The 12165-nt window shown below is 38.1% G+C and overlaps 1 protein-coding gene across 4 annotated transcripts in view; it reads left to right on the forward strand.

Annotated features, from left to right (window-relative positions):
* Positions 1-12165, forward strand: part of CNKSR2 (connector enhancer of kinase suppressor of Ras 2) — a 376791-nt gene that overhangs the window by 221736 nt on the left and 142890 nt on the right. For all 4 annotated transcript variants that reach the window (XM_048862811.2, XM_048862821.2, XM_048862830.2 and 1 more), the window contains 2 exons: positions 1400-1533; positions 5398-5609. In XM_048862811.2, the coding sequence (XP_048718768.1) occupies positions 1400-1533; positions 5398-5609 (346 nt within the window). The remainder of the gene's footprint in view (positions 1-1399; positions 1534-5397; positions 5610-12165) is intronic.

Raw genomic sequence — 12165 nt, forward strand, 5'->3', positions numbered from 1 at the left:
TGTGAAAGATTGAAAAGTCTAATTGGTTTAGCAAGAAGACAGCAGCTCATTGCTCTCTTACAGAAGGCCAGAATTTGGAAGAAGGTCTGTTGTTAAACCCTCAGGGTTTGCTGTAGTCTAGGTACACTGCAGAGGTGTCATGATTAATATATGGGGAAGGAGAGCTGATTACTCTTTACAGACTGCCCCATTGACCTGTCACAATTTATTCTTTACAGAGCTTGCAGAAGTGACTTCTATGCATACTGTCCTTTTAACCTGAGCTCATAGCTTTTCTGTTCTAAGTACAACATGAAAAAGTTGTGTCCTAAAGCACTGATGTACGTGAGGAATCCATAGCTGTCATGACCACTGTGTACTTTCAAGCCTGTAAGATTTATTCTTCAAGGCATTTATTTTTAACAAATGGAAAGAGAGCGAGCGCTTTAAAATCAAAACAAAATAAAAAACAACGCATTTTTAATATTAGAATTACTCAGCATGGATCAAAATAATGGCATTTGCTTTCTTTTGTGAGTGTAGTTAGCATAAAAGCCCAAACTTAACGCTAGTCAGCAGAAATATTGTGAGGCTGAGCAAACTGGAGTGTCTCTTATTTCGTTCATTGGACTTCTCTCTCTCACTCAGAGAAAGAGATGTGAGAACTGATGGGGCTGTTAATCAGAGCTAGTGAGAGAGAGAGAGAGAACACCAAGCTCGGCTGGAGTGGTAGCTACAATCCAGGCATAGTCTGAAAGGGAGGTGTTCACTGCCTGACTAAGGCTTAGGTAGGGTAATAAATGCTAAAAAACATGTGAAGTGTTATTTGGTGGAAATGTGCCCTGAAGAGTGAAGAATAATAGACTCCCATTTGCTCTGTATCACAATATTTCTGCTTATAAAATATGAAGTCAGAGCTACAGAATCCAAAGTTGTAGAAAAACTGAAACTTCCACAGATATTTCTTACATAATAGCGCTGGTATTTTTTAATTTAAATGACATAATTTTTAATACATACCTATACAACCTTTATTGTAAACTCTAGAGTTTAAACAAGTCACTAGCTTCTGGGTAACTTACATTAGTGAAGCTTCCAGTGGTGTCCCTACATGATTATTTTTATGGGCACTGGCAATAGAGTAGCTTGTACTAAGGAAGAGGGAAGGAGAAAGGACAGGAGGAGGAGTCTGTTTCACAAGCATAGGTCATGTCCCTTTTATAGTTTGTGAATATCCCTTTCTCTTTAATATGAATAGTTTTTCAGATAGTTTAAAACAACCATATAATATCAAAAGTATTTATTTTTAGGTTTTATTTTATCAGTGTATGTAAAGTTTGTCTTTAATTTTAATGTGAATAAGAATATGCTAGATATAATAGATACCCATGTGTTTTTTTTCTCTTTTTATTTTAACCAGCCACTTATTCCTAGAAGCCCTACAAGCAGCGTTGCTACACCATCCAGCACGATCAGCACACCCACTAAAAGAGACAGTTCAGCACTCCAGGATCTCTACATACCCCCTCCTCCAGCAGAGCCTTATGTTCCCAGGTAAAAAGCCAGTGATGATGTTGCAGGTTCATACAGTTTATGGACAAAGAATGGCACTTGTAAAAGACTGAGCATTCAAACAAGTTTAAGACAATAGTTAAAGAAAAGAAAAATGATTACACTTGTTGAAAGTACGTATTCATGTATATGGATTGGAGGACGAGGCCTCCGATATTTACCCATAGAGTTTGACTAGTTGTTAGAAATATAAGAGTGACTACACTGGATCAGACCCATGATCTGTTTGGTCCAGCATTGTGCCCCCTGCAGTGGTCCACACCATTTGTTTCAGAAAGAGGTGCAAGACCCCCAGAGTAGGTAGATGTGGGCTAATCTACCCCATGATGGTGTCATCCTAATCCCTAGTAGTGAAAGATTGTCTTGAACCTTGAAGCAAAAGTAGAAAGAATACTTTGTGTCTGTGATGTCCACCACCTTGGCCAATGACAGGGATTGAACTGGAACACTCCATAGCTAAAAATGTGAATTTCTATAGCTTGAGCTAAAGGGAGAGGCTCTTCCTGCAATAGATTGCTACTTTTCTACAGCCAGGGTAATTCCTTTTTTAGTTACGTTTTATATAACATCATTGGAGCAAATTGCTAGGACAATATTTGAGGTATGACTTACATTCTATATTTTGTAGCTACCCAATTGTTCCATAAATATATATGCCACTCTGAGCTGAAACAGCCACCTTCATCACTGTCCCTTCAAGTCTCCATCTGTCCTCCTCTGTGTCACAGAACCTTTTCCTTCTGACTGAGCTGTCAGCCTCCAGTTAGGAGTCAGAAGAGGAGCAGCAGGTTCATCCTTCGGTTTATCACACTGTCCTATTATCACTCATCCAATTCAGTGTGCTACCGCAGTATACCCTGTTATTCCTCTCCAATAATCCTATATGGACATTAAAGCATATAAATACATTTGTAAAATATGCATTGTAAGCCATACAGATACCTTAAAATACACAGTGAGAATAGCAATAGAACATAATTCAGAGTAACAGATTTTTCTTAAAATGTTTTGATATTAGTGTGTATAGAACATTATATGACCAAATAGTGATTAAAAAGCCTTTTTTCCTAGCAGTCTTTTGTTACATTTACTGGGCTTTGTTGGGAGAGCGATGTGCATATTTCCTTAGGGGTGATTAGAGTCACTCAACAGTGACTCTTCCAGCCAGTTGATAAGATGTGTTGCCTGATGCTGACAAGGCTTTCTTATGGGTTATCCCAGGGTGAGGTGAATGGCAACTTAAACTGGCCGGGGGATAGAATAGTGCATTTATGAGAAACCCTTTATTCTTCAGAGATACTGAAAACCTTCTGAGTCAGAATACTGAATGTCTTGTTCATGGTTTTGATGATGTCACAGTTCTTCTATGAAGCCCTGAATTGAATCTTGTAATTCATTCCTGGTCACTCCATTGTCTTACCTAGTCTATCATTCACTTTTAGAAAAAATGCTATGTGCTGCCACTTTATGTAGTATGCAGCATAGCTAGCCCCTGCTTAAACAATTATTCCAATCTGTGTCTTTAAAAAATGACAGACAGTACAGGTAGTTTCTCATTAAGGATTTTTTCTTCTAATTTGTTTGAAATGCCCATAGGGAATAAACATGTCATTAATTCATCTTGTCACCATATCTCTATGCAAGTGCTACAGAAAGAACATTGTGCCCTCAGAAAAATTATCTTCAGGCCTCAAAGATTTAATTCTAAACACTTTAGGCTAAAAGAAAAGCAGTCAGAGTTCTTCAGGTTTCTCTTTAGATGTAAACCTTACAGTTATAGACTATCAATCTTTTATCTTTGAAACTGAAGCTAAAATATGTTTCTGGGCTCAGAGAAGTAAGGCCTATAAACTGCTTATCATACATCTAGCTCTGTTTCTTTTACTATGTTATTTTTATTAAATGAGAAAATAAATTGGTTTTGCACAGCATTTTTAATGTGCAATCCTACTTCAACAGCTGATAACCCATCTATCACAGAAGTTGTGATGTTTAAAATTCATCCTTTATATGATTTATTCTAGACATAAAAAAAATAAATCATGGTAGTGTTGGTGTGTGAACCGACACTAATGAAATACTATATCAATTACTTATCAGTTCAATGCACCTAAAAAACTAAGCTTATTGCATGATTAAGCTGTGCATTTCTGTAATCTTTTTGTCAGCTTAATCCTATTGAACTGTATTTCACTTCACAAACCCATCACATAATATACTGCATAATATGACTTGATTGAAAGATGTGTTCTGGCATTTTAGCAGACTTTTGTCTATAATTATATGTATTTATGCATCTCTTTATTTTTATTTTGTGTACCATCAAATAGCTTGGTGCCGCTCTCCTGGGTTGCTGTTACTGTTTGCGTTCTTAGTTGACTACAACAAAAGCAATAATTCTTTTGCTACTGAAAAATAATAGGGATTCACTGCTTCAATGTATAGTATATATCTCTGTAGCCATACCACCGTGGGGTCTGACTATATCCACAAACAGCAGAGACAAGAGTTACCAGTGAAACTAGAGAATGTTTAGTTGGAACAGTACTGGGGCTTATCTTCTTTGTGGTTCAGTCATTTAGAATTTATATATTCTGTTTGAACAGAGTTACCCATCCAACATATTTTCATAGGCCCAGTTAGCCAATACTTATATATATTTCTCTCACACCAAATGCAGTGAAGCAAAATTTTGGCATGAACATCTGAGGTTCATATTCAGCAGTTGGGTGTCAGTATGTAACAAATTATGGCAGCAAACAGAGTCACTAGCTGAACTGCACATGTGAGGCATGAGAGTTAGAAATGAGGAACTTCAGCTCCAAAAACTTGAGCTTAAGGTGATTCCTTTTGTGATCCCAGACTCTTTACAATGCCTGCAAAGAGGCTATAAACTCTACCACAACTAACTGAAACTATTTTTCTTTATAGTAGAGGTCTTTGTTTTTGGAGCTAAAGAGACTACATTCATTTCCCAAAGAAAGAATGTGTGAAGTTTGCTATTCTTTTGACTACTGTATCTGCTGATTGTGACTACAGCTTCAGTAAAGGGTGGGGCTTAGCTGTCTTAGATGGGTTTAGGACTTCTGATGTCATTTTACCTCATCCTCTGGTTACCCAGGACTTCGTCATAAGTAGGGATAGAATGTGGGTTTATGAACTCCAGAAACAATCTTTTCATCACTCAAGCTAAGGAGTTCATGGAGTACTTGGTGGCTATCGATACATTAATATACCATCACATCTCAAAAACTAAACAGGATCTGGTCTGGTCAGTTTTTTGAAGGGTGACTTTGAAGGACAATCTGAGGCATGCAGGAGAAGCTGTCAGTGACCCAGTAAGTGGCACACTTCTCTCGGATTCTGTATACTTAATCAATGTTTATTTACAACATAAAGTCATCTATTCATGACGCCAGGAGCCTTGACACATTAAAAATTGATTATAAAAGAATAAAGCAAGCATCATCTCCTAATCTGAAAACAGAAAATGCTAGTTTAAAAAAAATCCAAATAGTAGTTTACCATGCAGAACATCTAAGCCTTCATTGTCCACCTCCCTTCTCAAAAGACCAAGAATGATAGATGGGCTTTGCAACATATCCAGAATTCAGGCTATTTTTAAGACTAGGAAGGAGTAAATTCAGGTTGCAATTGAAGTGAATTACCAGAGATATATGGAACAGCTTGCATAGTACTGCAGCCCCCAAAGATCATGGCTCTAGTCAATATGACCTATTTCTTGATCATATAAATATTGATATGCGCCCACACTCTTAAAAATATGTTCAAGACAAAAAAAAAGTCCTATCTCGATTCATTCAAAATCTCTCTCATTTACTACAGGGATGAAAAGGGAAATCTTCCATGTGATGATATTGGCAGACATATAGTGGGCAAGCCAGTTCATAAGGGTTCCGAATCTCCAAATTCATTTCTTGACCAGGAATATCGGAAGCGCTTTAATGTGGTTGAAGAAGATGCAGTCTTATACTGCTATGAATATGAGAAAGGAAGAACAGGCGGCTCTGGGAGGAGAGAGAGCACTCCAACGTACGGTATGGCATTGTTCTAATAAGGATAATCCAAATCCCCTTGTTTAGTTTTAGTAAATTTGTTGGTTTATGTTTCTTTTTGAAACAGAAAACATGTGCATATCCATCTGATTTTCTATGAATTTTATTACGGAAAGATCTCAGGCTAAAAGCTTTTGATATCGTGTATCAAAAAACCCTACTGAATGACTTAAGGCATAAAAAGTGGGAGATTAGTCCAATACCTTATTCTTTATGATGACTGTCAAACAATTTTTCTGAGGTTAATATATTGTTCCAGCATGCAGGTTACTCAGTATTCCTCTACACTCTATGAATATGTCTATCTAGTAATGAGAAAGGGTTGGTGAGGTAACATCTTTTATTGGACCAACTTCTGTTGGCAAAAGAGACAAGCTCATCTTCAGGTCTTGATGTGAAGCTGGGACCAATATGGTTACAACAACACTTCATCTAGTAATATGGAGTGTGCAAACGGGTGTGTGTGTGTATACACAACACTATTGCGCTCTGCTGGATCGAATTTCAGACCTGTTCATGTCTCCCTCTAGTGCCTGGCCCAAAGAAGATATAGGGTGGGACTTCCAAAGAAATACCAATTGGAGTTGATCACCTAACACCCTTAGTCTCCTTTGAAAACCCCGGCTATAATCCGTAGAGCTATCACACTATTGGAGCTTCTGCATTAGTTGAAGTAGTACATTTTCACAGCTTTGGAACAGAAGAACTTTGGTTTTGTTCCTGCTGAAAATTGAGAAGTTGCCATGGCATGGAAAGAAGTTAGGAGGGAGTCCCCAGGTATCATATAGGGCCATACACTTTCTGTTTTAGGTCCAACTGAGGCATCTATTTGTGGCATTTTCCTCACTGCCCAAATTCAGACAGGGCTTACACCAGTGGGGTTTTCACCACTACAATGTAGTGATGAAGCAAATTGAGCCATTTCAGAGACAAATTAGTTTGTACCCACTCCCTCACATATATGCTACCACTCTCATACCTTTACTTTGTCAAAAAAGGAATTCAACTAAGTTTTGTCTGTCTCCAAAAAATAATCAGAATGTAATGAGCATAACTGCTGTGTAGAGAATCAGACTGCCCTTAACAAGATGTTTTGATGGCTGTTGTCATAAACATACAGCTAAGGGTAGCATAAAATCCCTCCTTTACCTGTAAAGGGTTAATCAGTTCCATTAACCTAGTTAACACCTGACCAGAAGGACCAATGGGGAAAGAAGATACTTTCAAATCTGGGTGGGGGGGAGGTTTTTGTTTGGGCTTTTGTTGTTCTCTCCGGAGACAAAGAGAGAGACCAAACAAGTAATCCACCTCCTACTGAATGATTCATCTAAAATTACAGAAATAGTGAGTAATAGCAAGGAAATGCATTAGAGCAGTGGTTCTCAAAGCCGGTCCGCCGCTTGTTCAGGGAAAGCTCCGGCGCACTGAACCAGTTTATTTACCTGCTGCGTCTGCAGGTTCGGCCGATCGCGGTTCCCACTGGCCGCGGTTCGCCATTCCAGGCCAATGGGGGCTGCTGGAAGCGGTGGCCAGCATGTACCTTGACCTGCGCTGCTTCCTGCAGCCCCCATTGGCCTGGAGCGGCAAATCGTGGCCCATGGGAACCACGATCGGCCGAACCTGCGGATGCAGCAGGTAAACAAACTGGTCTGGCGTGCCAGGGGCTTTCCCTGAAAAAGCGGCGGACCGACTTTGAGAAGCACTGCGTTAGAGTATCTTCTGTTTTCCCTATGCTAAGAGGAAGGTTTATTCCTGTTTTTTTGTAACTTTAAAGTTTTGCCTAGAGGGGAATCCTCTGTATTTTAAATCTTACTACCCTGTAAAATTACCTTACATCCTGATTTTACAGAGGTGTTTCTTTTACTTTTTTTTTCTTTACAATAAAAGTTCTGTTTTAAGAATCTGATTGGGTTTTTTAGTGTCCTAAAAACCCAAGGGTCTGGTCTGTGCTCACATTGTTTACTCTCAAGCCTCCCCAGGAAAGGGGGTGAAGGGGATTGGGGGGATAATTTGGGGAAACAGGAACTCCAAGTGGTCCTTTTCCTAAATCTTTGTCTAACTCACTTGGTGGTGGCAGCGATACCGTTCTAAGAACAAGGAAGAATTTGTGCCTTGGGGAAGTTTTTAACCTAAGCTGGTAGAAATAAGCTTAGGGGGTCTTTGATGTGTGTCCCCACATCTGTACCCTCGAGTTCAAAGTAGGGAGGGAACCCTGACAGCTGCAATTTTAGCTGAGCACATTATTGAATACTGTTCAATGCATTTGCTGTTCTATTTTAATTATTAAGTTTAATGTAAGCTGCATGTTGGCATAACTATGGTATCCTTGACACCACCTTCCTTTTGAGCAGAAGACAAAATAGAATTAATTTATCACAATACACAGATTCGGTACATCATACTGAGGCCTTGATTGCAGCCAAGCTTTTGAAATCCTTTGAGAGAGAAGGTACAAACTGATCTCAAGCTGTATAAAATATTCTCAGGACTTGGTGTAATACACATACAGAATATTAAAGGATGCATTTTCATGAAGATGCATCTGTTTGCAGAGTGTGCCTTTTAAAAAGATAAGAGTGGAGGAGATGAGCCCTGGAGCATCCTTAAAGACAGTTATTGTCAGTTTTATCCCAGCCCTCACTTTATTTTTTTTAAAGGAAAGAGTCAAAACAAGGAGAAGCAAGTGATTGTTCTCTATATATAAAATAAAAATTGTTGGGTGGGGTAGTCTAGGATCCCTCCGAATTTCTTTTTCAAAGCAGTAATAATTCCCACCTGCTTGCTGCTCCTGTAACTGAGGGACCAACATCATTTAGTTGTAGCAGCCAAAGGGAATGTTGGCAGCATGAAGCGTAAGGACCTTTAAAACCTAAACTGTTTAGCAAAAATACCATATGAATGTTTGTGTGGCTCCAGTCTACTGGAGCAACACACATGTTGCAGCATTAATTTTTTTAAAAAGTATATGTTGGTTGTGACCATTGCGTTGAATGTGTTTAACCACCCAACAGTGGATGTAAGGTGCAGATATTTGAATGATGCTGTGAATGCAGGGAGTGGCATTTACTCTGTCATGTTCCGCTGACCCTATCATTATTGCCTCTGATTTTATTTCCCTCTGTTCTTTCATGGGGGTGAATGAGCATGGCCCTCTTAGTGTTTTGAGAATAATAATTTCCTCTGTAGTAAGTAAAACGTGTGACAATACAGTACTTTGCAATTCCTCTGTAGCTCCGTTCATTCACTTTATTTAAAAAGAAAACTTTCCAATATGATCCCAGATATATAAGAATTATTTCATGGGTGCATTGGTTTCAGAGAATACTTTTCTAAACTAAGCTGATCAGACAGAGAAATGCTATCATTGAGATATATTTGTGTGCACCAGATTTTTGCTCTTCACAAATTCTACTTATTTTTGAGTGTTTGTCAACAATTTTCCCCAAAATGCTGAAACAAACTACATTTCCATGTACATGTTGATGCTTAATTTTTTATTCTACTGAAAAGAATTGTCACTATATTTTAAGGGTCAAAGCCCTACAAACACTTATGCATGTATTTAACTTTAAGCATAAGAATAGTTCACAGAGCATTTGCAGGATTCAGGCCTAAATGATTAAAGCTTCTTCTCACTTATTTCCCCTCCACCAGCCCTAAGCCAGTTATTATTAAGATCAGTGTCAAAATAAAATGTAAAGGAGTACTTGTGGCACCTTAGAGACTAACCAATTTATTTGAGCATAAGCTTTTGTGAGCTACAGCTCACTTCATCGGATGCATGCGATGAAGTGAGCTGTAGCTCACGAAGGCTTATGCTCAAATAAATTTGTTAGTCTCTAAGGTGCCACAAGTCCTCCTTTTCTTTTTGCGAATACAGACTAACACGGCTGTTACTCTGAAACCTGTCAAAATAAAATGTAGTTCAAATACATTCTCCATCTAAAATAGCCTCTAGAAAGACTGTAGGTGAATTTTCTATGCATCTCAAATCAGTAATTGGTGTTGATTATCAAATTCTCTAGTATGCTGGCCTGAACCACATGAACATTATTTTCTCTCAAAGACTGAATATATTGTAGCTAGCCTACACTGGCCCAAAGGAGCAGACTATAGAGATTATTCTTTGCCCTTGGCATTCTTACTTAGAATTAGATTGTTGTTGCAGTGGGACAACTCCATGTTATTTTAGATAAAAACAGGCATATGCATATTTTCTTATGGTGTTTCTAACATGGGTGGAGGGGAAAGTAGCGCTCATTGTTTTGTTAAGGTGTTGTCTTAGCTAGAGAATTATAGTTCATTTTCTAATCATAATGTGATTATACTCTTATGAAAAAAGCCCAACATCTGTATATCATTAAAAGAAACTGGGGTAATAACTTTTCACTTCACTTCTCTATTGACCATTGTATGAGCTCAGAAAGGTAGTTATGTTGCCTTTTAACTGAGCTATGTTGCCCGACTGTGCCCTCTTCTAAGTCAGATGCTTAAATTGCTATTTATACCTATGCATCATTATGAATGGGTATGTACTACAGTGTCTTGCTACTGGGTATCGCTTTTGTGAGGCTGGTGCAATACCTCTTCTTGGTTCAAAATATCACAGCAAATAAATTCTTCTGCAAAATTCTCATCATCCCTCTAATTTTGAACTATGTGCACATTTTCTGTAACATCTCACATGGCTCTCTAAAATATTCAGGGCATTACATCAACTTAGTTACAGCTATTAAAATTGGATGTTTCATTTATTATAATTTCAGAGTGCAGTCACATCCTGAGCTGCATTAGAATGCCACAGAACTAGAGTAGAGATGGCCAAAGTTCAGGTGCATAGAAACACTGGGATGCTTAAAGATCTGCCCGGGGTCCATTATTATGCTCCATGATACTTTTCCAAGTTGCCACTCTAAGAACTGAGCTATAAATATGTGGATCATAGTTAGCACTGGGAAACAGTGGGGTTATTTAATCCTTCTATAGAGCCTTTCATCTTTGTAAGTTGGTTTTATTTTAATTTGTTTTTCTTGTGTACACCATACTGTTCAATCCCTTCAGAGTTTATTAGTTAAAATGTACTTATTTTTTAAGTGTATTGAAGTTCCAGTCACTCAAATGCCTCCAAAGCTTTCCACATGTAATTTATCAACACAGGGTTTATATGTGGCATATGAACATGACATGGTAATTTCACAGAAATGTGTAAACCAAAACAATTTGTTTTGTTTTGTGGTGAATTACTGGTGCATGCCAAATGGAGTTGGAGAGTCCAGAGCATTAATTATTTTCAGCACAAGCTCATAATCAGTAATATGATAAAATCATTTTTAAATGCCTTTGGGCCTGCTGCTTCAGTTGAGATCAAAAAGACTTAGCTATTTTTCAGGAATGAGGGAATTGTTTTTTTGACAATTTTAAAGGATAGATTTCTGACTGGTTCTCTATTACTGACTGGCAGCTACCATACAGTTATTGCTAATTGACCTCTGAGAGCTTCAGCTTACATCCCAAATTAGAAGTTTCCTTGAGAATGTTCTTTAGAGAAAGTAGATGTAAAGGATCCATGTGAATTGAAGAGGAGATTGGCAGAGTAGGAAGATGAATGAAATGTGCTATTATGGGAAGGAGATAATTTAGGCAATCCAATGGATAATTCATTTATGAATAAATATGGAGCTTTAGAAATCAGTATCTAGAGAAAACATTTGTTATGAATGTGGACCTTGGTAATGAGCAGACCTACCTGTTTTTTATTACAGCTTTACAAAAAGTCTTGTTGTGATAGATGCAGTATTTTTTGTATAGTGTGGTTTGAGTTCAGTACAGTGCAGCACAGAAGAGAAATGTTCATATTTCCAGAGAATTAACCATGAAAATTCTTAATTGTATCAAAATAGGAGGCTAATATAGGCATCAGTTCAACACTAGCCCTATTCAGGAAAGCACTTAAGCATGTGTTTCAGTGAAGCAGTAACTTCAAGGGGATTTAAGCATATGCTTAAAGTTAAGCAGGTACAGTATTTAAACGATTTCCTGAATAGAGATACTTCCCCGATTTGTGCCCATTGACAATACAGAACTTTTTTTAAAGATATTCCTCTATGCTGTCTTATTTATTTTTGAGGATTATTAATAACCCTTGCAGTGTACAAAATGCATAGCGTGATTTTAATAATTCCATACATGACATACTTGAATAGCTTGACAGACATGCTTGAATATTTGTTTTCGGTATAACTGTGTGATAAATGAAGTGTGTGTGTATGTGAGGGAGAGGGTGAGGGGGTAGCTCCCTTTGATGGACACCCACCCAGCCAGTTAGCTGTAAAATCCCTCTTGGTAGCTGTTCTCTACTTGCTTTACCTGTAAAGGGTTAAAAAGTCCCCCAGGTAAAGAAAAAAAAATGTGGGCACCTGACCAAAAGAGCCAATGGGAAGGCTAGAACTTTTTAGAATTGGGAAAGAAACTTTCCCTTTGTCTGTTGTTTTCTCTGGGCTGAAGAGGCGGGCAGCAGGGATGCTGTGTAAAGTTTGAA

Source organism: Caretta caretta, chromosome 1 (assembly GCF_965140235.1).
Source record: "Caretta caretta isolate rCarCar2 chromosome 1, rCarCar1.hap1, whole genome shotgun sequence".
Classification (NCBI taxonomy): Eukaryota; Metazoa; Chordata; order Testudines; family Cheloniidae; genus Caretta; species Caretta caretta.